The sequence below is a fragment of the Nannobrachium achirus genome, assembly GCF_963921795.1.
Source record: "Nannobrachium achirus genome assembly, chromosome: 21".
NCBI classification, from domain to species: Eukaryota; Metazoa; Chordata; class Actinopteri; order Myctophiformes; family Myctophidae; genus Nannobrachium; species Nannobrachium achirus.
The window spans coordinates 30,952,097-30,979,537 of record NC_137828.1 but is presented as its reverse complement, the minus strand read 5'-3'; the positions used below and the strand labels follow the sequence as shown (position 1 = coordinate 30,979,537).

General features: G+C 44.0%; 1 protein-coding gene across 1 annotated transcript in view; it reads left to right on the top strand.

Moving 5' to 3' along the window:
- sema5a (sema domain, seven thrombospondin repeats (type 1 and type 1-like), transmembrane domain (TM) and short cytoplasmic domain, (semaphorin) 5A) overlaps positions 1-27,441 on the top strand; it is a gene marked incomplete at both ends in the record, with an annotated part of 185,754 nt that overhangs the window by 121,176 nt on the left and 37,137 nt on the right. Inside the window, 2 exons of the mRNA XM_080752100.1 lie at positions 5,032-5,179; positions 23,406-23,631. Of these exons, the coding sequence (XP_080608226.1) occupies positions 5,032-5,179; positions 23,406-23,631 (374 nt within the window). The remainder of the gene's footprint in view (positions 1-5,031; positions 5,180-23,405; positions 23,632-27,441) is intronic.

Here is a 27,441-nt window from a genome sequence, read left to right as displayed (position 1 = left end):
GTATGCAGATTTTCAGAAAGTGTTAGAGATCATTTAGGAGCAATTATGAATGTGATTTATTTATTTTTTTCACACTCGAGGACCCTATTTTCTCACCGGGGTGATGTGGCGCTAGCGGAAGCGCACATGGTAATCCTAGTTCATGAATGGGCACAGGTTTCCTTCATACTGTACACTTTGCTGTCATACACGTTGTCTAAATATCAAATGATCATATCATGTGCCTATTTAGCGCTGGTGGGTGTGTTGGTCCTAAAATGAGGTGTGGTCTGGCACACCTCAACTCTGCACTAAGACCAGCCAAAAGCTGGTCTTAGTGGGAACTCTATAGGGGGAACGATGACCAATCTGCACCCGACCTGTTTCAATCAAAAGCATATTCTGCTCAAGTTCAGATACGAATTTGCTACTTTGTTGCCCAATATATATACAGTATACAGTAAGTATATCAAGTAGAAATTGATCTTCATGGCACTTCTTCTCCACTAGTGCTGATCAGCTGAATGTGCTGCTACAGTACATTCCAAAAGACCCATCTGGGCATCGCTGTCTCCTGTGATGTTGGTGATGATTCACTGACAGCAGTTTGGTCCAGCATACCAGGAAAACTGTCATTTCTGTGCTGGTCCAGTGGAGACAGCACTGTTGTCTCCTCCCTTTTATAGCATAAATATATTTACGGCACAAGACAATTTCCCCCACTCCATCGGTCAGTCAGTCAGTCAGTCAGTCAGTCAGTCAGTCAGTCAGACAGACAGACAGACAGACAGACAGACAGACAGACAGACAGACAGACAGACAGACAGACAGACAGACAGTCAGTCAGTCAGTCAGTCAGTCAGTCAGTCAGTCAGTCAGTCAGTCAGTCAGTCAGTCAGTCAGACAGACAGACAGACAGACAGACAGACAGTCAGTCGGTCAGTGTGTGTGTGTTGTGTGTGGGAAAGAGAGAAAATGTGTTACCGGATGAATTATGCTCTGTCAGCCTGAGGGGGGAGAGTGCGTGCGTGCGTGCGTGCGTGCGTGCGTGCGTGCGTGCGTGCGTGCGTGCGCGCGCGTTTAAAGTGTAAATAAGGTCAAAGCTCTGATAAATGGGGGAACGTCGTTGGATTTCAAACCTGCACATTAAAGGTGTTCAAAAAGCTCCAGCCATCTGTTTAATGTGAACACACCAACAAAACAAAAACAAAAAAGCCCTGGCGAAACATTAAAGGAATTGGTGCAACGTGCAAACTTTGCTAAAATGGCAGCGTGCCAGTCTATCACGTATTGAATGGATGACGCCTACAGTATGTACAAGCTGTAATCCCAAGGGATGAAAGACACTGGCACTTTAACAAAGCGTGTGTGTTGTCCTTTAATGTTTTGAAAGTGTTTTTTATTTTTATTTTTTCGCTGTGCCACAGGGCTATACTTTCAGTGTTGTTCAGCTCCCGTAGTAAAGCTTTTTTCGGACACTTTTGTGCATCAAGCACTGATGCCAGTTGGCCGTGGTTACAACTATGACTAGTTGGCCACTGAAAGTGCCAGTGTTGTAAAGTAACTAAGTATATTTACTTACTGTACTTGAGTATTTTTTTGAGGTATCTGTACTCTACTTGAGTGTTTCCCATTTCCAGTACTTTTACTCCTACTCCACTACATCTCGGATCCAAATATTGTACTTTTAATCTGCTATAAACTTTAGTTACTAGTTGCTTTGCAGGTATAAATTATAATATTATGAAACATACATAAACCACTTTAGCCCTATTTCATACCTAGGCTATTTGAAAATAGCCGATCTACAAGCTGACAGCGTGTTGCGATGCGACGAGTTATGAGCTTGTAGATCTGCTATTTTCAAACATTTTGTACTTTTTACATACATTTTGATGCCAATACTTTCATACTTTTACTCAAGTACTTTTTGAATTCTGGACTTTTACTTGTAACGTAGTACATCTACAGTGCAGTATTGATACTTTTACTTAAGTACAAAATGTGAGTACTTTTTCCACTCCAAAGTGCAAGTTGTGACACACGCACGCACGCACACATGCATGCACACACACTCACTCACTCACGCACACACACACACACACACACACACACACACACACACACACACACACACACACACACACACACACACACACACACACTCACACTCACACGTACACTCAAGTTGATGGCCAAAATGTCTATCTCCTCTCGTAGCCTTCTGTCTCCGTGTATCAGCCCCCTAGTCTTTCCCTAACTTTAGCACTGACTACTTGCGGTAGGTACCGTTTCTTATTTTTTTTAAAGCAAAACAAATGCTCTGAAATGGACTATAAGAGGGGATGCTGTTGGCTCAAATCTGTCTGGTAAGTGCTCGCGTTTAAAGACCTTCTGTTGGCATTCCCTGAAGAACACTGAGATACGACTCTCTGCTTACTCAGCCTATAGCAAGTAATTAGCGACACTTCCCAGGAAATAAAGGAAATGTTTCACTAAACATAAAGGCCAATCTATACTGGGTCTGGGGCTGAGCCATCTGTGTTCCTATGACAGTGAGTTCAGAACTCTAGTATTTTCCCTGAATATTGATCGGTAAGCGATAGGTTTTCACCTTTTCCGTCATAACATGGATCCGTCATGGATACGTTTCTTTGATTTGATATTTATAAACCCAACAGACAGACTTAAACATTTTCGTTTCACTTAAAAAAACGAAAATAATTAGAAAAAATAGCAGCTCTACAAGCTCACAACGCGCCGCAACACACTGTAAGCTTGTAGATCTGCAATTTTTTTGGCAAATGTTCCACCCCAGGATAATGTATTTTGATTATCGCGATAATATCGTGAATCGTGATTTCTTTTTGTCACAATAAAGGGCCCTCCAGACGATACGCGGTCACCGCCTCCTAGTAATTCTTTTTCAATGGGAGGCGGGCGGCTATTTCGGCCGCGTGGAGAAGTTTAGAGGCGGCAAGGCGAGCGGGCGCAGTCCCGCGAAATCCCCGCGAGCGTGCTCGTTCGTGCATGCGCAGATTGCGCACGCGGGCGGCGAGAGATGGATTGTGTTCAACTTTGTGAAATACAGCGCTGCGTGTGTTTGTGTCTCACCGCGGCGCGGCCGCCGCTGATCCTAGCGGGAGACCCCACGGCAACCGCTGCTCATCTGAAGGGCCCTTAAGACACGGGTGACTACAGGTCATTTTGACCGATTTTGAGATCGCAAAGTGCAATAACTCTCCCCATGAAGGTCTCAGAAATGTCACCTTCCATGACTTTTCTTAAATACTCAAGACATATGTTCTTGTTTTTTTCCCCCTTCTGAAACGTTTCCTAAGTTAGTTATCCATCATAAAGACAGGTCTCACCCATTCCTCCCCCTCCCAGAAGCAAGGAGAGAATTTCACACCTTTTGCTCTCCCCATTTGAGATGTCAATTGAAATGCTAATTCACATTTGGAAGACAATAGAACCCCCGCTGGCAGCAGGGGAGGAGGTGTTGCTCTCCTGGGCCAAAAGGGAGAGAATTTATCTGTCAATTTAACTGATAAATGCAGTCAGAGTGGAAGTGATTTTTTCAGTCACCCGAGTGTGACTGAAATTGTGATATGAAATTGTCGTATCGTCCCATCCTATAGAAGGGACTATGCTGTGCTATGGCTTCAATGTCCAGAGTACACACAAATTCTGTATCTGATTTGCTATAATAGGTCCCAGATCGTTTGGGTAGCACACAACAAAATCCTCAGTGTTACTTCAACTCTGAGGTTTTTACTGTGTGGTGCGATATAAACCCCCACCACATCTCCAGAGGTGGGTTATGAAAGATCTTTTTCCATCACAAACATGACGCGTGTTCTCATCAAAGTGCAACGATGCACCAAACGAAACAAAGAAAGCAATAAAGACTTTTTATAGCACGTGTTAAAGTTATGAAGTAAACTATATACTGCTCTAATAAGACCAGCAATAGCAAGCCCTCATCCTGTAATGAGGGCTTGAGTAATTAAGCACTGGAGACAGTGCAGTAAATGTCTCATAAACGTTGCAATTAGAGATGATACATGTGTCTGGATGGCTTTTTCATGGACTGTGTCAATAAATTGCGCAAAATACATATGGGCGCTCATTAAGATCCGCGAGATGATGAAGAGTCCATAGATGTGCTTTTCATGCGCGTTTAGATCTCAATTACTTTGGCCATTTGCACCGCGTGCAGACATATGGCGTGGTGTTTTACTGGTGGCAGGATTCAATCGATGATTTGCGTTTTCGGGACGTGCCATTTTCTCTGCCGTTGAAAGGGAACATAAAATAGATGAGTAAATAGATGAATAAAGTGGAGTCGCTTGCTCCAATACCAGGACAAAACCATGTCCTGAGGCATTGAGTGCACCTCATGTATAATTTCAGCTCTCTGTGACGTAGGCAAATGAAGCTGTCACTTATTGTAGACAAGGTTCAAGGTTGTACTTTATTGTTACGTCTTTTGTACAGGTACATAAGAGTAAAACTTCAGACAATGCAGTGGTATAACAGCAAACAATATAATAACAGCAAACAACAGAACAAAAAAAAATTAAAAGGATAATAATAATAATAAAGACACAGAAAGATTTGAGATTGCAAAAGGCAAAAGAGCGAAGAGAAAAATAAAAGAGGATCTTCAAATGTACATGTGCATAAAGTTTGGCATATTGTATACACCAACAGCATTTTTCCAGTAGTTGCTACTACTGTACATAACTTTTTGTAAACATCTTCACAGTATGTTCTATGTGCAACCGGTTAGTATATTCGTATATTCGTTCTTGACAGTTTGTTCATGTGCCTTGATTGTTCGTGGAAAGAAGCTTTTTTGCAGTCTGTTGCTGGTAGCTTTGAGACTGCGTAGTAGTTTTCCATGCAGCAGACATGTACTGACTGTTCACGTCCTCGCACCCTAGTATCAGATCAACTCATATAAACACACAGACTCAATAGACTTACACGCACACATGTGCACGCACACACACTGCACTCACCTCCTGTGGCACCTGTCCTTCCCAGGTACTGTAATGAGCACCTGCCCTGTCCGCCCCACATCTATTGGTCAGCCTGGTCGGCGTGGGAACGCTGCACGGTACCGTGTGGAGGTGGCATCCAGGCACGACGCAGGACCTGCGAGAACGGCAACGAGTGTCCTGGCTGTGGACAGGTACGTGTCTGTCTGTCTGTCTGTCTGATATTTACCCTCTTGCTGTTATTTAATCAAAATAGGCTAAAATTGCTTAAGTGGAGGGCAGTTATGAGTGGTCCATGATGATAATGATGGTGATAACAACGATGATGATGATGATGATGAAGAAATGACATCCAGCCCTCCAAAATCCCCTCAATAATTTTACTCAAAATCCAGACGATCGGATATCTCTGACTACCGATTGATCTTGGAATGTAGAAATGCAAGGTACCGTAGTTGCTGCTACTACTCCTTTGGAAACCAATCCTGTCACCACTCAAATATGAAGGACCACCAAAACATATATTTTTTTTACTCTCTCTCGTTGCTGCCTATGTTCTTACTTCCTAGTTGCTGGGCTTCACCAAGGATAACTGCTTTCGAGTCAATGGCGGCCAAGTGTTAACTGTAAAGTGAATGCATTGGGTTACTCCATTCCTCAAAAAAAGTAATCTGTTTACAGTAAAGGCATTACTTGTAACGTGTTACCCCAACACTGTTCGTGCCAGCCTGGTATGTGTTCTGTAACTGTACCTGTTCCTTGTTTCTTGCTGAACTCGCAAGCGAAAGGCCTTGAATCTTGTTCTCTATACTAGCACCCGCCTCGCTAACTGTGACAGTGTGTGCATTTGAAACCAGTCATGACTCATGGGTGCGTGTTTATGTGTCAAATTGCTTTTTGTGCATGTGTTTGAATGTGTGCGTGTACAGTACTGTACATGTGCGTTCATACAACAACGTTTGCCTGTCAAGGATTCATATTGCTGTAGCCACCTGTGTTCCCCTGCAGGACTTTGCCAGATATTCATTAGCCGCAGTGAGTAAACATCTGCTTGGTACTGAATGTTACAGACACCCTGGCAAGAGGTGTTGTTCAGCGTCTAATTGTTGTTTCCACTCAGTTTCAGCCGCAAAAGCTGGGAGATTGTCCTCAGTCTCTGTTGAGTGACGTGTGTTTAGAGACTGACAATTGAGTCTTTATTACCATAGTAGAGTATATTTATTACCCCACACACACACACACACACACACACACACGCACGCACAGTCGCACACACAATCAGGTTTATTTCCTGCCTAAATGTTTCATGCATAAGCCTGGATGATGCAAGGCCGTGGTGGTGCTGTGCGATGGCAATGAAGACACACTGATTACTGACAGAAGGACATGATGGTGCATGCTATCCTGCTGCTATTCCAAACAGCTCTGTTATAAATAAAATAAAGGAATGCACATCGCCGTTGGACTCCCTACTTAGATCCCTCTCGAATATGGGTCAGGGTCCTTTCGGAGCACTGCTAAAAATTGTTTGGGTGGTGTCCACCCTTTTAGACGTGACATTCGAAGTGGTATGTATGACCTAAAGTATATATATGTACAGTTTGCGTGTGTGTGTGTGTGTGTGTGTGTGTGTGTGTGTGTGTGTGTGTGTGTGTGTGTGTGTGTGTGTGTGTGTGTGTGTGTGTGTGTGTGTGTGTGTGTGTGTGTGTGTGTGGGATTATACAGTGCTGTTGAGTACAATTTTGAGGTACTTTTACTTCACTTGAGTACAGTATATCCCTTTTTCAAAACGTTATACTCCAATACAGTACATCTCAGAGGTAAATATTGTACTTTTTACTCCACTACTTTTAGTTTGGTGTAGATTAAGATTATTATCACAAAACATACATACTGTAACTGCTTAAGTCTTGCGACGTGTTGCAAGCTTGCATACAGAACAGAAGATCCGCTATTTTCAAAAGATTTTTTTTTTTTTTACTTTTTTACTTTTGCATTTTTTTCAAGTCAGATTTTGAAAGCAGGCCTTTTTTTTAAATATAATTTTTATCCCACGATTTTGTACCCCATTTACTCCCAGTGCCAATTGCCTATGTAATCCTGGGCTCTGCTCTCCCTCTGCCGCGCCTGGGGAGACAACAGACTGACCTCATAATTCCTTCTGCATGAGTAGTCCAAGTTGCTTCTTTTCACCTGACATTGGGGATTTCCCTGGTTTGGACGTAGCACGTGGAAGGAACACGTTATTCCAACCAGTTCCTTTCTCCTCCATCAGGCACCCTGGCTGGCCAAGGGGAAGCAGTATAGAGACCAGGATTACTGCATGTTTTTGTGAGGGTATCTACCCTAGGAGACACGGGGAGAACATGTAAACTCCACACAGAAAGAAAGGCCCTATCGCCAACCCCACCTAGGGTGTGGGCGCTGAAAGCAGGCCTTTTACTTGTAACAGTCTTTATATTGTACTACTGATGCTTTGTCTTAAATAAAACAAAGAGTGAGTATTTCTCCACCAAAGGGATTATATAGGCTGTAAACAAAGGCATGCTGACAGCTTTTAGCAACCGAAATCACATTCAGATGAAAGAGCTCGGCCCACAGACAGCGTAATGAGCCATAGTAATCTTAAAGAAAGCACCGGCAGCATCACTGGCGGCCTTACAAAACACCCCACACAAAAGCCAGGCAACCCAGGGTATATACAGTAGTATATACTGTATAACAGGTGATAACGATCCAATGATACGTTTGTGGCTGCAAAACACCAGTTTAAAAAGACTGGCCACCCATACAGCAGTAGTTAAACAGTAGCACCGTATCATTTGATCCTCCACCCTAAAACTTTCTGTTCACACATGCAACACACGCATCCAAACATTATACACGCTCACGTGCACACACACACACACACACACACACACACACACACACACACACACACACACACACACACACACACACACACACACACACACACACACACCTGCGAGCAGCTGTCTCGGTTCTGTCACCATGCTGTCGCCATTATCCACAGTGAAACATGCAGAGAATTCAGGGCATGCTTTCTGGAACCCAATTCTGAGACTCCATTCCAGTGTGTCTGGACTGGAACCCCCCCCAGTGTTGAGCGTGAAGGGAATACAGTATCCATATTCCCTTCTCCATGAGGGAAAGCCAGTCTGTCCATCTGTCAGCAATGGGGGGGCTTAGAGCTTTCCCAGGTTGGCTGTGGTGCAAGTGTGGGGCCTCAGTGAGAAGGAGACGTTAGGGACTATTTGTTTTGTGTATTTCTGTCGTGTTGGGGGAGACTAGCTTGGATTACAGACAAGGAACTGACACATTATAGAGGTTTGAACAGGGTTCGTTCTCTCCGTCTGTGTCCTCTAGTGGTAGACAGACAGCAACATTTGCACCAGGGGTCTTCAACGTTTTCAGGCCAAGGATCCCTTTTTTGAGAGAGAGATGAAGCAGGGACCCCCACAACTTTTGCATAGATTCCATATAGTTTCATTGTTTGACAGCACAATCGTCAGTGTATTTTGTATATGTCAATTTGTGTTTTCAGATATTTAACCACTTGAACCGTCAATACTTAATAAACTTGACCTTTCCCTCTGATGTTGTGAGCTTGTAGATCTGCTATTTTTGTCTAAAGTTCTCTGAATATGGACGCTAGGGTTCAAGTGGTTAATATAAAAAAGGGGGGTAAAAAAGTTTCTATCACACAACGATTTGGAGGACCCCCTGTAGTAACTCTGAGGACCCCCTAGGGGTCCCGGAACCCCTGTTGAAGACCCTTGAATTACAGTACTTGAGTACTGTGCACTTTAACTCAAGTACACATTTCACAGAGTAACTTTCACTTAGAGTAATGTTTGACCAGGAGTATCTTCTTCTATACTTTGACTCAAGTACTAGTTTTGAGTACTTTGTCCACCACTGGTGTCTGTCTCTGTCCAGTCCCGTCACCGTCTCCCCCTCACATACATTGCGAGACTCGCTTTACATACAAACACTCGCACTACGAGTGTTTGTACGTAAAGCTCTCTCCCTCAAAGACACACCCAAACTCAACAATCTCAACCCAACCATCTCACTGGCTCCTTGCCTCCCAAGTCCCGACAATGTGAGTTAGACTTAATTGCCTCTGTCTCTGCCGTCAGCGGTTGTAATTACACACAGGGGCGTCACACCAAATTCTGGGCCCTGGGTACAAGGATTCACTGCGTGCGGGCCCCCCATGAATGTTAACTATTGAAAAATAGCAGATATACAAGCTCACAGCGCGGCACTACCGCGCTGCAGGCTTGTAGATCTGCTATTTTTGAAAAATTGTGAAAAAAGTGTGCTAGAAACGCATGTTTCCATGTCAGTGATGCTCAAACTTTTTCATGTGAAGGACCCCCAAAATGATATGAATTTGGCCACGGACCCCATCTCAAAATATTTAGTTCCAGGGACCCCCCCGGATGCAAAATCTGAGTTACAAATGTCCGCTTAAAAAATACATATTCAAAGATTTGCACACATTTTCACGACTTTTCAAAAATAGCAGATCTACAAGCTCGCAGCACTGTGAGCTTGTATATCTGCTATTTTTCAATAGCTAAAGTTACTAGGGCCCCTCCACCTTGGGCCCTGGTAACTCAGTCCCACTTTCCTACCCCTTGTGACGCCCCTGATTACACATGCAAGACTGCACACCGACACCTTGGTTTTTTATTTATTTACTATTTTTTTGTCAGGGAAGACTTCATTTGGATGACTTGCTTTAATTGCCATTATTGCTACCTGTTTACTCTGATCAAAGGCGTATGTGTTTCCTTTCATTTAGGGCTGTAATAATTGGTGCATTATTACCCGGCTTGGTTGAATGCTTGATTTTGATTGGTCGAGCTCTAAAATCAGCGGTGAATTATAGGCGTACAGTGACCGCTCCGCTCTATAATTCACCGCTGCTCATCAACGGCTCAGAGCACCTGGTGCAGTCAGGATGCGCTGGGTGAATTTAGTACCGTATCCAACATGTCAGCCATGTAAACAAACACACAGCGTCATTTACAACTAAACGTTGCTCTCAAGAATGTTTTTAAACACATTTGAGGCGAGAAATAGACGACGTAGTAACAGAAAATGGATTTATTTGATCAGCACTTCCTTGTTTTCCAAGGCGCCCCGCGAGCGCAACACTTGTGGAACACTTTCAGCCGTCTGTAAACAAGGAAATACTTCATTTTGTTTTTAGTTTTGAGTCAAATTATTAATTGTATTTATTACCCGGGCCGTCGAGGGGAATTATCAGCCTGGCGTGTCCATATACGCCATAATGACCAAGCAGCAAGACCTTATCGCATACTTATGGCACATGCAAGCGCCTGAATGCATCTTAAGCTGCTGAGATGTATCGCTCAGATTCGTTTTCTTTTTCTCCATCGCGGCCCTCCGCAGGGAAGCGAGACGTGTGCTGTTGCACTGCGTTTAATGACAAATTGTTTTCACAAGGCTTTGGCAACGATCAGAACAGGATATTTTGTTAATGTTTTGTGTTGTAAAATTTGAAGTAAAGACCCCTGCAAAATGCAACAATGTGATGGAGTTTGGTTTTATGTGCCATCTGTCTCTGCTCCCTCACATACACAAGGCATGTTTAATTCAATCGCGCACGCACGCACGCACGCACGCACGCCCGCACGCACGCACGCCCACACGCACGCACGCACGCACGCATGCACGCACGCACGCAAGCACGCACACATAACACACTTCTCCCATCATCAAAGCTACTTTATTAGCCTGGACACCCTGCAGAGACCTGATAGGATGAACACCGCGCGTGTGCAGCAGACATTGCATTTTCTGCCTGAGCGCGTGTCTCTGTTTGTATGAGTGTCTGTGTGAAGTTGGCATCCCATTATGATGAAAACATATATAAAAATGGTGTCATTCTTTAGTGCTGGATTTGTGCTGAATTGTGCCGTACATTTTATAATTTGTGCTGGTATCATTTCTTAGATATTTTAAGTTATACGTTTGCTGAGCCTTGCTGCACCCCCAATTTTTTGGCTCCAAATCGGGGAAAAGGTCTCATTCTTTAGTGCTGGATGTGCTCTAATTTGTGCCGTTGAAGTCATCAATTGTGTTTTTATATATATTTATATATAAATATTTATATGGTTATGAATTAGCAGATTTATCAGCATTACAGTGGTGTGGCTTACAGAGGGCGATGGAGAGCAGCAGTGCTTAATAGAACATAGGAGCAGGACAGTGGTATTATGTAGACTAAACTAAAAAGTGATACCAGCACAAATTATAAAATGTACGGCACAATTCAACACAAATCCAGCACTAAAGAATGACACCATTTTTTATTATGTTTTCATCATATGGGGTGCCAACTTCACAGAGGTCTGTGACCTGGTGTGTGGGTGTGTGTCATGGTCTGTCTCTTTCTCTGTGTCTCTTTCTCCCTGTGTGTCTCTGTCTCTCTGTGTGTTTGTGTGTGTGAGTGTCTCTCTCCCTCTCTCTCTCTCCCTGTGTCTCTCTCTCTCTCTCTCTCTCTCTCTCTCTCTCTCTCTCTCTCTCTCTCTCTCTCTCTCTGTCTCTCTCTGTTTCTCGCTGTCTCCCTGTCTCTCCCATTGTCCCTCTCTGTCTCTCTGTCGGCCTCTTTCTCCCTGTCTCTCTAATTCTGGTCCGTGCCCAGTCCAGCTGTGCTTTGTACTGTGATTATTCTTAATTTCGCATGCTGAACTCCCAAGTAAGTGTAGTAACTCTGCCTCAATCTCTGTAATAGTGTCCACCTGCCTCACTGTGTATGTATTTAAAAGGATGCAGAGTGCGTGTTTACAGTGGTGGAAGTACATTTACTTCCTACTGTACTTATACTCAGTGGTGTAAAAAGTGCTCACATACTTTTACTCAAGTAAAAGTATCAACACTGCAATATAGAAATACTGTTACAAGTTAAAGTCCGGAATTCAAAACATGTTTGTGTCCACACATTGTTTATCTTTCAGGATTCATATTACCGTAGGCACGTTCGTTCCCCTCCAGGACTTTTGCCAGATATCATTAGCCGCTGTGGGCTAACAGGTGCTTGGTACTGGATGTTACAGACCCTCTGGCAAGAAATACTTTGATTTTAGGTAGTTGTGGATGGATTTCTTGTTTACAAACATTGAGACTGCACGCGCAGGTGCCAGATGTTGAGCGTTGGTTTTCTGTTCTTTCAACCTCCTCTGTGTGTTGGACGGTGATGCGCTCCTAGTGAGACATATACTTCACCCTGCAACTGTATTGTGCGCCGAGAACTGCTGACATGCAAGCTCACATTGAGGTCTGCTGTTCCATCGCGAGGTGGAGAATAAATTAGCTTTGAGGGCATACAGCTGCGAGATCAAGCAGGCTCTGGTGCCGTGATCGAAAGGAGCGCTCCCTCTGTGGCTCTGTAGCGATTCTCAACTTCTTTGAGAATCGCTATAATTGTTTACACACACAACAGATTTTAACCACTTTAACCATTATTTATGCTTTAAGTAGCAGATACAAAGCTCACAGCGCGTCACCGATCTGCTATTTATTTCTCTTTATTAGTCTTTGAATATTTTTGACCCGAATCTATACATTTCTTCTAAATCCTTCTTCTAAATCAGTGGTTTTCAAACGTTTTCATGTCAAGGACCCCCGAAATTACATGTATTTGGCCACCGACCCCCCCCCCCCCCCCCCCCCCCCCATCTTAACATTTGTAGTTTCAGGGACCACCCATGAAGAAAATATTTGAGTTACAAATGTTTGCTTTTAAAAAGATATTTTCAAAAATTATGTTTTTTTTTTCTTCTTCAAAATAGCAGATCTACAAGCTTGTGAGCTTGTATCTGCCATTTTTCAATAGTTTAAGCATTAAATAAGTCTAGGCCTAAATGGGTTAAAGAGATCAGTACTGGAAGGAAACAAAGCATCTGAAAGTTTGATGGGGTGCATTTTTACACGTGAGTGCTGTGACCACTTTCACATTGCATCTAATGAGCACCTGTGCGTACATACTGGCTCTTATCAGTGTGAGGTTGTCTGGAAATGCGTCTGTTCCGTGCCCTTTTCCATGGTGAGAGGTGTACAAAGGTTATTCAGAAGTCTAGGTTGTCAACTCTCAGTAATACAGTTCACGTCACCATTGTTGTAGAAGGTTACAGCGCTAGGCGAAAGAGCCTTGCTTACAGTATGTCTGCTGGTCTCCGCCTCAGCTTTCCAACTGTCTACTATATGTCAGTAAAGAAAGCATTCAAAGGGCAATGGATTGTCTCCTTTAATAACTCCTGCACAAAACTCCTTGCAGAAGCTTCAAAACTTTCCTAGTATTTCCTAGAACCTCTGCAGTATTGTCATGGAAGAGGCCTTAAATCTCCTGGGGGGGAATGGGTGTTTGCTGAGGCAAAGGTGAATGTGATGTCACGGTTTGTTTCTGAGTCCTGGATCATGCAGTGCTGTTTCTACACTTGGCGCTTGTCTCTTTTCATGGTATGTTACAGCCAAAATCCATAGCCTAGGCTACATACTGTATGGAGTAAGTGCTCTGGGGAGTTGAAGGTGCAACACTCTCCTGTATCCCCACTAGAGAAAAGATAGTGCTGAATACAATACAGCAGTGGCGTCAGATCAGAAAAAAGCTAAGGTATGGCAACATGACTGGTGTCTTGCACACACGCCTTCGCGCGCATGCAAGACACCAGTCATGTTGCCATACCTTAGCAACAGGCATGATACATTTATTTGAAGAAGTACATTCTATTTTCCCCCCATTTCTACGGTTTCTTGGGCTGGATATGGCAGCCTGGAACGGTTGTTCAAGTGCAGCTAAACTTGGCATGTTAGTAAACGTGCCACAAATGCATTGCACCTGTGCAGCTGACCTGTGGAACCTGGGAATCACAAGCGTAATTTGACAGGGTTTTTGGGTTTTAAAAACCCAAGGGCCCCCCCTAGTGGCGAAAATAAATTTTGTTTTTAATAGGCCTAAATAAAGATATACGCCCAATGCGCCCATATCTACATAAATTCATACTAGGATATTATATGTATTTAGTAATTTCCAATATATTAGGGCTAATCATTGTAGTTTGCGCTTAAATCGCGCAAAGACAACAGACCCGGGCCCCTTTGATCAGGGCCCCCTTGATCCGAAAACCCATGGGGAATAAGGTCTAATTTCGCCACTGCTGGGAATATACCATTTTGTCAAGATGGGGAGAATACAAGTGTGGAGAATATAATTATAATACCTTGTTAAAGTGACCATTTTGTAAAATGTTGCATTTGTAGTTATTTTACTGTAATTTAACAACATAATAACCAGCACAGATAGACAAAGAGACATTCATGGATTTATATTTAAAAGTAACTTTTATTTCCCCCCCTGGACCCAGGTTATGGCAGCCATACCCAATTGACACTCTTGCCATACAGACGTGGTCAGTCACACATTCATAGAACAAAAGAGAAAAAAAAAGATGGAAAAACTGTTTTCTTTCTTTCTTTCTTTCTCTCAAAACAAAGAAGGCTTAAGTCATTATTCTTTAGAGCGCTCTGAGCTCTGCTTTGTACGCTGGGGAATAGGATTGTTAATACATTTTAATTGAATATGTATTAAATAAATGCCTGCACATGCAGGCAGATGGAACATAAGAGAAACGTATGAGTTTCATAGCTATAATTCCGATTTTATATAACAATTGGTCTCCCTTTCATAAGCCATACGGTGTCCTTGTCCTATCCCATAGTACATAGCTACATTCTATGTACCCTCAATCACTTGAGACCTTGGGATTCAGACGTAGCAGAAAATGAAGGAAAGAAAGAAAGTCTTCATCTTTTATTTGGCATAGTGAGAAAAATGTTCTTGATATCTTGACCGTGGATGCTTTCATGAGAACACCTCGTTCTCTAGCAGTGTATTGTCCCTCTTACTGCAATACGTGCCTTTTTAATCTCAACACACCTCGCCGTGAACGTGACATTCCCGTCTAATTTATTTTGAACTTGCCACTTGACACAGCCGCTCGGAGTTGAAGGACTGAGTGAACCTGACGGTAGAGAACGTTCCGTACAGTTGCTTAAGGATATTAAAAGGTGTTCTTGCTCAGCCTGCTGGGAGTTCAGCTGTGTGGGTGGGAGAGCTGTGAAAGGAAAGTGAAATGAAAGAAGTGAGATTCTTGCACGTGTGTTCAACACACTGCCTACGTGTTTGTTTGTGTGTGCAGTCGGTGTTTGATTGTGTTTATGCGCTCTTGTGTGTGTGTGTGTGTGTGTGTGTGTGTGTGTGTGTGTGTGTGTGTGTGTGTGTGTGTACACACTTGTACATGTAATTCTCTACTTGTGGAGGCCAAAGGTTGACACAACTATAGCAGAATTTGAGAAGTAGTTTAAAAAGATGTTTAGTTTTACAATTAGGAAACAGGTTGGGTTAGGATTAGACATTCACAAGTTAGGTTAAGGAGTTTGAATTATGCCTGATTTATACTTTTTGCATACGAAAAATAACAGATCTACAAGCTCACAATTAGATCTAGGGTCTTCAACGTTTTCAGGCCAAGGACCCCTTAGTTGAGAGAGAGATGAAGCAGGGACCCCCACAACATGTTCATAGATTCCATAGTCTCATTGTTTGACAGCACAATCATCAGTGTATTTTGGATTCATGTCAATTCACTCTGTACTTAGACTGCTCTTTCTCCCCTACACCAAACCTCTTTGCCGGAAATAGCCGATCTACAAGCTCACAACGCCTGAAGGAACCCCTGTAGTAACTTTGAGGACCCCCTAGGGCAGGGGTGGGCAACTTTGATGATGGAGAGGGCCACTATATTTCCATAATCACTTTTCTTTTTTTCTTTTTTTTTTGGCATTCTATAATGTTGATGTCCTCACAAGTATAGTCAGTGGTGTATGTATGAATGAATGAATGAATGAATGAATGAATGAATGAAAGTCTTTATTTTGAACATGTAAAAAAAATATGACAATGTAAAAAAAAAAAAATCGAAAAATATTAATTTAAAAATAAAGTTACAAAGCAAGTCAAAACAAGCCTCACTGGTAACAAAAAAACAGAGTTTTCCATGTTCAAAAAGGAGTAGGAAGAAGTATAAAACTTATTTAATCCTACCCCATCTTACTTTAACGTCATCCTTTGATTTGTGTATCGCATATACCATAAATGGTATATATGTCTATAAACTCATGATTTTTCATATCATTCTTCAAAGGTACTGTACAGTTTTGAGGGATTTTTACTTTACTTGAGTATTTCCAATTCCCAATACTTTTACTTCTACTCCACTACATCTCAGAGGCAAATATTGTACTTTTACTCCACTACAATTATTTGACAACTTTAGTTAGTTACTTTGTAGAGTTGATTATTATCACAAAACATACATTAACTTCAGCCCTATATACATTTCGGCCATTTGAATACATTTGAAAACTTGATATGGGACATTCTGCCTACAGAGTACTTTTACTTTTTGCTATTTAAGTCCATTTTGATGCCAATACTTTTGTACTTTTACTCAAGTAAACTTTAATTCCAGGTTACTTGTAACAGAGTAATTCTACTTTGCAGTATTGATACTTTTACTTGAAATATGAGAGTACTTGTTCCACCACTGAGTATACTGTAGTACACTGAGTGAGTGTGTGTGTGTGTGTGTGTGTGTGTGTGTGTGTGTGTGTGTGTGTGTGTGTGTGAGTGTGAGTGTGTGTGTGAGTGTGAGTGTGTGAGTGAGTGTGTGTGCGTGTGAGTGTGAGTGTGAGTGTGAGTGAGTGAGTGAGTGAGTGTGTGTGTGTGTGTGTGTGTGTGTGTGTGTGTGTGTGTGTGTGTGTGTGTGTGTGTGTGTGTGGAGTGTGCGCCCGCGCATGTGCATGTGTGTGCGTGTGTGTGTGTGTGTGCATGTTGCCAAGGGAGCTGCTCCTACTGTCAGCAGCAGGTTCCATTATGGAGGCTGAGGGTTTGTGTGCAGACAAAGGAGTGGGCCAGTGAGCGAGGCCTGCTGCCATTGACGGAGTGGGCTTGGGCCCACGCTGCTAATTGAACTGATTTGTCAGGGAGTCCTGAGGTGCATAGGCCCTTGTCTCAGGTGTCTTACCCACAATAGATGGAGATGGAGGTACTAGAGAGGATTAGTGCCGGGCCACACGCACACACACACGCACACGCACACACACACTCCCAGTTCAATTAAGAGCCTAGTGAGTGTAGTGATGCTCATACTCTACACAGACACATGCATGCCTTCACGCACACACGCACGCACGCACGCACGCACGCACGCACGCACGCACGCACGCACACACACACACACACACACACACACACACACACACACACAGCATGCATGCACAGACAGACACATGCTGCATACATACTGTACACACAGACAGACGCATATGCAGACCTTCCACCCTAATTTCCTTGTGAAAGCAGAGGATGAGAGGCTCTTCAGATTTGGGGTCAGCTTTTACAACCCAACTGTTGCCCTGCAATACTTCTATTCTGGAAGCCTCTGTCTCTGTCTCAGTGTCTCATTCTCACTTCTCTTTCTACTGTATCTCCCTCTCATTTGCCCTTTCTGGCCCCCAGCGTGTCTCCCCCAGTGTTTAACACCTTCAAAAAATAAGCTGGGGATGTTTGGAGATGCCGGAATCCATCACACAGCTGTACTTTAGAAACATGCATGGCACACACTCTCAACATGCACACAAATTGCCAGGGAATGAGTCTCTCTTCACTTATGCAAGCGCACGTCTGCACAGTCTGCACAGTCTCCACATGCACACACTGCAGCATGTCATGATGGTCTGGCCAAACTTTTCCAATGAGCCAGCTTGTGCGTGAGTCACTCTAGATGATATCCTTTAGCCTTTGTGTCCGTTCCCTGGAGCGCCTACCTGGAACCTTTTATTTTGTTACCAGCCCATGGCAGCTGTCTGGTAAGGGTGTTGTGCCTAATCAAGCAGCTCGGCAGAGTAAAGCCGCATTTATACTTTGCAGTGCGACGGTGCATTGCCAATCTACAAGCTCACCCAGCATCACGGATGTGGCGCGTTGTGAGCTTGTAGATTGGCTGTGTTGGGGGCACGGCACGGTCGTACGACAGAGCTTAAATGAAGGCCAACACCGTGGTGGCCTTCCTCCATGATGCACTTCACCGCGGGGGATGTGAGCAGATATCAGTCGACTAATTGAATCCAATTTCATGTTCCGCTTGCTGCCCGTCACGTTTCGCCAAACTCCTCTGAAATTGAGATGTCAGTGTGCTGCCTTTACTGCGTCGCAGCGTAAAGCGCCAAGCAATTATTTTCGTTTCGTTTTCTGCCGTTTTGTTATTGCTCGCGTTTCATTGGCGCGTCCGTCAAGGGCTGTAGAAAAATCAAGAGATGAAAAATTTTAATTTGTTGCTTCTCGGGGGGCCTTGAGGTGATTCAAAGTTTATTCCAGTTTATTGCAGTAACTATATTCAGACGGGCACGTTTACAATGGCTAGCTAGTGTGTGTGTGTGTGTGTGTGTGTGTGTGTGTGTGTGTGTGTGTGTGTGTGTGTGTGTGTGTGTGTGTGTGTGTGTGTGTGTGTGTGTGTGTGTGTGTGTGTGTGTGTGTGTGTGTGAGTATAAGGGGGTTATGGATTTATTCATTTCCAGTTTATGGGGCAGCTTTATTGATGTTTATTTCACACACCCCCCGGTCCATTTCTAATGCATAATTCAAAACGGCCACTCCAAAGTTCAGGAACTGTTTTCTAGCATTGGATAAAGCCCTGTTGCTGTCTATATGGTTCATCTCCTTGACTTTTAAAGGACTTTTGTATATGACATCTACCTACAATATTTGTGGTTTGGTTTTGGGACTGTTTTCCCTTGATTCTGACATGACATATTTCTTTTAACTCAACGATAGCTTCAATAGAAAGATGAGGCACCTTATCATGTTAGTTAAATAATAATTGTTAAAGGCAGTGCTCAGCAAAAAGAAGAGTGGTAAAAGGCTATCTAAAATAACTAATATGAACTTAAGTATAAATGAAATAATTGCATCACGCGTGTCATCGCCTTGATATTATAAGTGTTAGCCTATGTTCTCATAGCAAGGGTGCTTTAAAAGGGTATCTAAAAGAACTAAGCGTGGCAGCTGACCTGGCGTTCATGTAATACAAATATAATAATTGCGTCACGAGTATCTATATAACTGTGTTATTCTATGTTCTCATAGCAAACACTGAGGACGGCGTGCCTCCATATCGAGTGCGGTGCAATTTGGAAGCACGCGACCGACCATATCCCAGGCAAAGACACTGTAGGTCCATTCTCCCGACCTAGTGGCTGTATAATATTTGCCTGGGAGAGCTTAGAGGTCCACTCAATCAATGTGAAAACCTTATTAGGCATTTGCAAATCGCCATGCAGTCAGCTCGCGCGTGTACCGTTGTGATAGCAGGGTGCGTGTGGGATAGCATGCTGCTCTGGAGACCTTGAGCGAGGTTTAGCTTCGAAACCCGGCAATTATCTCCTTAGCCCTCTGCACGGTCGGAAGCTAATCCTCAGAGAGTGTCAAGCGCAACCAGACTTACTAGACAGCTCTCGTTAAATATTCATCATGTTTGGCCACCACCGACAACTCCCAGGGCAAACAAACCCCACCCTGATTGTTTCCTGTTTCACACCCAGGCACGCTGGCTGTTGTTTTGGGTGCGTTTCATGACCGCAAGCGACGGCTGGCTGAGTCGGCCCGCTTTCTTTTTATTGGCTGATTATCACCGACTGGGGGCCCGCCCCCGATGCTCGACAGTGTTAAATATTAATGTGCGGTGATGATTACCAAGCTAGACGGAGCTGAGGCCGGAACAGCAGCGGAGGTGGCACTCTCATTCATCACGGCGTGTAACGCAATCCCAATCCTCCCAGTGTTTTTAACCTTAGCACCTCCGGGTGGGGTGGGGCATGGAATGGAGGACAGGGAGAGAAAGGGGTGTGATACAGTGAGAGATGGAGCAAGGATAGATACTGTAGACTAGAGAGACAAAAGAAAGAGGACACTAAGATTTAGAGAGGGAGAGGGAGAGAGTGAGTTGTGGGGAGAAAGATAAAGGTGAATGAAATAGTGAGAAATCAGATTGAGAATAAAGGAGGGATAACGAGACAGAGAACGAGGAAGAGGGGAAGCGAGAGAGAGAGAGAGAGACAGTATAAAGGAAGGCAGCGAGCAGTGGTGTTAAGTAACTAAGTACATTTACTTAAAGGACAACTTTGTTTTTTTACAACAAAGGTTCATATTTTAGATTGCAATTAGATAAAAGAAAAAGTGAGTGTTAAAATGTTTTCATGTGCTTCGTTCTATTGTTTTATCGCGTTTACCATGCTAAAATGTGGGGCATACGTACGCATGGGGGCATGCGTACAAGTGGCTAAATATGTATTTTTTTACTCAATAAGCCAGCAGTTTCTTTATTGCTATTTACAGTAACACTTCTAGCCCCCATAACATAAGTCACATCCAACATGAAAGGTTGCGTTGTATCTTGGGAATTGGCTTATTCTGTGTAAAATGACATATTTAGATACTTGTACGCATGCCCCCAACCACTGAAATAAGAATCTCTAAAACAATAGAAAGAAGTACAGTAAATCATTTTAACACTCATCTTTTATATTCTTTAATTACAATCTAAAATATGAACCCTTGTTGTAAAAAACTACAGTTGTCCTTTAAGTAGGCTACTGTACTTAAAGGAGTATTTCACCACTTTTCAACCTGTCTTCATATAATAGGTCCTCACTAATGTTCATGATAAAATATCACAATTTTTTCTACTCAGTCCAAGTCTCCTAGGAGAGCTGTGGGAAGTTCAGAATCCATCGTCTTGTGACATCATCATTTTACAAAAAAAGATTTTAATCAATATTTTTGAAAAAAATATTTAGATTTTTATTATCGCAAGAACAATGGCTTCCACTTTAAAATTGCAACTTTTCAGGAATAGAAAGCCTGCAGTTTCTATAAGCTGGATTGGCAATTGATGATGTCAACGCGACGCGTTGTAGATCTGCTATTTTCAAAACATTTTGTACTTTTACTTTTGGTACTTTAAGTACATTTTGATGCCAGCACTTTCACACTTTTACTCACATTTTAAATTCCGGACTTCTACTTGCAACATAGTATTTCTATATTGCATGTACTGATACTTTTACATGAGTAAAACGTGTGAGTACTTTTTCCACCACTGGCAGCGAGAGAGAGAGAGAGAGAGAGAGGGAGAGAGAGAGAGAGAGAGAGAGAGAGAGAGAGAGAGAGAGAGGGAGAGACAGAGAGAGAGCGCGGTGTCACGAGGAGAGTTTTACAGTTAGCAAGATAAGGGTGAAGGGAATAGAGAAATATGAAGATAGATAATGCAGAGAAAGCACGATGGTGAAAAATAGAGCGGTACATAATGTGGATGCTCGCCGTTGCCTCGGCTGACCTGACAGCCAGTTTCCGTGTGACAAGCTGATGGATGCACGACGGGAAGTCTTATCTTATTTTGTCAAGGTCTGGCAGTCACTCAACGCCTATTCAGCATAAATAAACAAGTGGCGAGATGAATGGCGGCCATCTCACCTTCCCCCCGGTGAATGACAGTGTCATTTAACTCCAGACGTATCGCTGCAACCCACCTCCTTATTTATTTAGCTTTGGCAGAAATGGAGCCAAACGAGCCATTACCCTCCCATTATATATCGCACATCTCTTGGTGTATCATCGAAATATGGCCTAGCCGCTAGCGCTACGGTCATAATGCTGCTGGTGGAAACGGGGAGCAGAGGCAAAGCGTATAGCTTCCTCTCTATGGCCTGCGCTTATGACTGTTCAAGACGAGATGTGCCTGTTAGTCTGGGCCTGGGGGATACACACACACATACACTAAAGACAAATGGTGCGATACAGCACCGTGGACCCCACTGAAGGACTAAAATCTTTTGGTGTGTATATCTACAACAACAAAAAATGTGCTCCTCGGAGCACAGCAGTGGAATCAGCTGTTGTCTTATACTCTTAGCCATATGTAAGAAATGTATGTCATTTTGAGCTTTGAGGTTAGGTAGGCTTTTGTGGGCTAGCAATGTTCGGAATTCGCCAATCAGAATGGAACAAATCGAATGTATATATATATATATATATATATATATATATATATATATATATATATATATATATATATATTTATACAGTAGTGCAAAAGTCGACCTGGTGGCGCTATAATAGGCCAATGTGAAAAGGATTGTATTTCTAGCATACCTTGTGGGAATGCGCGTGCAAAGTTTCAGGGCAATCAAGCGCTGTGTAATCATGATTTGAGGCATTTCGTTCAAAACTGAGATGCCAACCTTAGCTAATCAGGATGGAATATGAAATATTGGATAGATAGATGGGAAACTCATTGTTTCCGCAGGTCTGTTGGTCCGAGTAGGATGACCGTCGCAACTCACCAGTGTCGGCAGGTTAGCTACTCACCAGCGTCGGCAGGTTAGCTACTCACCAGCGTCGGCAGGTTAGCTACTCACCAGCGTCGGCAGGTTAGCTACTCACCAGCGTCGGCAGCTTAGCTACTCACCAGCGTCGGCAGCTTAGCTACTCGTTAGTTTTACTGAGGTTAGGGTTAGGGTTAAGGTTAGGTTTAGGTCATCGGCATACCGTCCCATCGGCATATTGACACGGACCCAGATAGACGCCTTCGGCCTGGAGGAAACAATAACATGTGATGTGTTGTGGCTGTCTGAGGTTTGACAAGGTGGGTTAAGCTGGGCGCAAAAGTGTGCAAGGCTCTTGCCCTCTGCACCTACAGTACCAGCTCTCATCATTTTCCCTGGCTTCTGTACTGTTGCACGCCCTGTCTCCCTCCCTTGCTTCCATTCCTCCTTTCTGCCTCTTTGCTCTCTTCACTGCTCCATTCCTCCCTCCTTCAAATGGCCGTGGTTATAAATTAGACTTGATCAATGACCTTTTCTGCCTGACTTGCTTGCCTCTTGCCAAGTGGCCTAATGGGAATATATCCTATTCGGTGCATGGCAGCAAAATGGCAGACCGTGTCAGGCAAGGAAAACAGGTCAGGGGGAGATATAGCCAACCAGACAGAAATAGAATCGTGGGTACGTGCAGGAGACTGAATATGTGTTTTTCTCATAAAATAAAAATGGTTTCAACAGTCATCATGGTCTAGCTATGGGAATATGCCAGACGTGATTATGTCCGTAATTTATCATGGCCATAATGATGTGCTATTATCTCATTTTAACTAGTAAAACCAGCTGCTTGCATGTTGTGAAACAGACAGAATCACCTTGAAGTGTAACCACGCGTGCAGTCAAATGACCGGCGTTTTGCATCCACAGGAGTACCAGTCCTGCAACACGCTGCCCTGCCCGGACCTAAAGAAGACCACGCCCTGGACACCGTGGACCCCCGTCAACATCTCGGACAACGGCGGCCACTACGAGCAACGCTTCCGCTACACGTGCAAGGCTCGCGTGCCGGACCCCAACCTGCTGGAGGTGGGCCGGCAGCGGATCGAGATGCGCTACTGCTCCAGCGACGGCTCCACCGGCTGCTCTACTGATGGTGAGTGATGTGGCACAAACAGATGGCTCCTGTCTCCTTCTCTCTGTCCCTGTCTCTGTCTGACACTTTCCCTTTCAGTCCCCGGAGTGCAAAAGCATTCCACTGGCATGGGTGGCTGTTGTTTGTGTGATTCTCGTTTCTTCAGATTTTTCTTTCTTCATGTTTACTGTCTCCGCCAGGCCGAAAGGCATGGCCGAGACTATGATTCCGCCCCTGTCCGTCGGTCCGCCCGTCCGCGTGCATGGGTGCGTGCGTGTCTGTCCGTCCGTCCGTGTGTCCTTCCGTCCTTTCGTCTCCTGAAGTACATTTTGTTACTAATACTTTCGTACTTTTACTCAAGTAAATTTAGAATTCCGGACTTGTAACAGAGTATTTCTACATTCCAGTATTGATAGTTTTACACAAGTAAAACATGTGATAGTACTTTTTCCACCACTGTGCATGCGTTGTGTGTCCTCCCAGTGAAACTCTTTGCTGTCAGGTTAAAAGTAGTGGTAGTCTACACCCTGTCCCCAGACCAACCAGTGGGGGTTGGCGGTGACAGGGAGTGGGACTACCTGGGGAAATTGAGAATTGGCTGAACGACTAGATTGGGAGTGGAAAAAAAGTTTCTCCACAGACACCGCTAACTTTAGCTCTTCCTCACACATACAGTACATTCAATAAACGTACACACTCGCACAACACGCACGCACGCACGCACACTCTGACACATACCCAATGATACATAATACTTCTCCTGTGGACAAATATGCAGTCCTTGCAGCAGCCTTGCACACACTTCGTCTGAGTCTTTATCTTCCTTGCTCTCTTAGACATGCGCACGCACACACACGCGCATGCACGCACGCACACACACACACACACACACACACACACACACACACACACACACACACACACACACACACACACACACACACACACACACACACACACACACACACACACACACACACACACTTGTCATCTTTATCAGGCTCCCTAGTCATCGCCTCTAGACTTCGGTGTACCACACTGTCTGAGTTAGCCGCCACCCCGGTGATTTGGAGGCAGTAAACTGCTTGTACAAACAGGGTACTAATTGACAAGTGGGTTATGCCGTCAAGTGGGAGAGGGAATATCCATATTAGAGGGAAGATGCAAGGAGGGGGGTGAATGGGGAAGTGCCGCAATGAAGAAGCTTTCGACACTGATTTAGCTGTTAAAATGTGTTCATGGAGTTTTTCCACGTACCGTATACCCCGAGGGCCAACAAGATGCTTTTTAAAACATTTTCTCGTTAGCACCCGGCTAATCTACAGTGGCAGTTGGAGTGACGATGCTGAAACGCATCCCATGCACTCTCTGGACTAATCAGCACCTTCCACAATTATCCCGGACCTCTTCCTTGTTTGCGCTACCCCTCTTTTCCTTGTCTCCCTCATTCTTTCCTTTTATTAATCATTTTTTTCCCACCTCCCTGAACCCCCTCCCCCCTCCATCTCTATCTCTTTACACCACCCCTCTTCTCTCTTCTCTGCTCAAGCCCCTCTGGAGGGTTTTAAATGAGGACTGGCAAAACACAAAAAAGAAAACCTCATATACAGACCTTGCGGGAACGACAGCCACCCTTCCTTGCACGTTGTTGCGCAAAGGCTTGGGTGTTAATAGATCTGTCATGGTTCTGATTTGCGCGATTGAGGTAACAGAAACAGTGTGTTTCATTAGGGGCTGCCAACAGTATAGCCTAACGTGAGATTAGCGCGAGTGTTAATTGGATGGCTGTTCGAGCGCAGTCGTTCTCACCAGGTGTCAGACTTCGCTGTGGTAAGCAGAGCATTATCTAAGAGAAGGCAGATGATATGGCAGCATATTATCTGCACAACGCTGTATTCGCAAATATACTGTATCATGTACAGTATACACTGTACGAATGAGTTGAGTTTATTATGGTAAAAGTGTGGCATTCTGGTGCCACAGCAATCCAAGGGCGTACATCATGCATTTAAACTGGATTTGGAGTCTTCATGCCATATCCCATGCTCATCTGGTTGCCAGCTTGTAACAAAAGTATCTATGAAAGGGGTCAGTCGAGCATGTTTTGCCAAGAGCCATAACCAATAACAGTTTGCCATTTTATCCTATTGTGACCGACGTACAGTACATATACCTATTCACATTATTATCCCAGTTAATAATTTGCCTCCCTGCCTCACACCATTTCATTGGTATTCATTCCGTAGTGTAGTGTAGCCTTTTTGGTAACTGTGAATCCCTCTGTATGCCATTCATAACTATGTCTTTAACTACTAGAGTTTGTTTTTCAAAAGTTCAAAGGACTGCCTTCTCAATGATGAAACTCTGTTAGATGATGTGTAACATATTCTGTGCCCTAATAACGTCTTTCATGACTAAATGAGAACAAGACCTTTGTGTGTGTGTGTGTGTGTGTGTGTGTGTGCGCGCGCGAGTTACTGTAGTGCGTGTTTCTGTACATGCGCGAGTGTGTGTGCGCGCGTGTGGAACAAGGTGCATTTTCCCTCTGCACTGTTCCCTCCATGCCTCATGTATTCCGTTCGCCACAGCTCCTCTGTGTGATTCAGCACCACAAGGCGCTTTAATTCACAACTGTCAGAGTAGAGGATGGACTCCAATGATGCTCTTCTTCATTTCAACCATTATCACACTCTTCATCCATCTAGAGAGCACTGGGGTGGATGAAAGAGGTAAGGCTGGCGTGCGTGTGTTTATGACCGCGCTGGTTTCCTGCGACTCCGTGCGTTTGCCCGTGCATGTCTATGAGCTTTTAGTTTGAGCTCTGTCCGCCCCCTCACAGACGTATGGGCTGCCACTGCCCCCGGGGATAGCAGTTAACTTATATCAAAACCAAGGGGCCATCGCAGGATAATTACCGCCACTCTAAAGGGGTGTATTGATGTCCTCGGCCGGGGCAAAAGACCTGCAGATCCCCGGCAAGATGAGCACCTGAAAGGAATGGAGTGTCACCCAATAAAGAGTTACTGTCCACACCGGGCGACTTGCTATCGATTATAGCTCCGCACACACAGGCTGGCGAGGGTTTTCAGGGTGGTGCGTAATAAAAAACTGTGTGTGTGTGTGTGTGTGTGTGTGTGTGTGTGTGTGTGTGTGTGTGTGTGTGTGTGTGTGTGCGTGTGTGTGTGTGTGTGTGTGTGTGCGTGCGATTGTACTACTGTATCAGTGTGGCAAATCTTTCACATAGACTGAGCGGCACCCCTCGTGCTGAGGTCTTTTAAGATGCCGGTTTGTCTTCTGTTCATACACTGTCTTAAACCCTATGCTATGTTGCCCGAGGTTCCCCAGGGCTCTATACTTGTTCGGCTAATTTTTTCCCTCTGTGCAAAATCTCTTCGCGGGAAAAAGGACGATCTACAAATATCTACCTTTGACATCAGTTGCCGAGAAGCTGATAAGCCATTCTTCTATCCCATCCTTTCCATCTCCCTCATCTCCCTCTCCCTGTCAGCCAGTTATTAGTCATGTCATCTTTTTCTCCCCATATTTCTTTTGGTAAATGGTATGCATTTACAGATCTAATCTACATAATCCAAAGTGCTTTACAATGTACACACACCCCATCCCCCTCGTGGCTGCCTGTCACCACGTGTACATGTACAGTACATTGACGATCTACTGTATGATCGATCGCCCAAGAACAGGGAAGCTACGTTAAGTGGTTAACGGAGTGTAACAGGCTAAGTCTGTGTCTGACAGCTTTCAAGGTGTACAGTATAGTGACAGTGCAGTTCCCACTGGTAGTTTGTTATGCAAAAAAGGACTTCAGGAAAA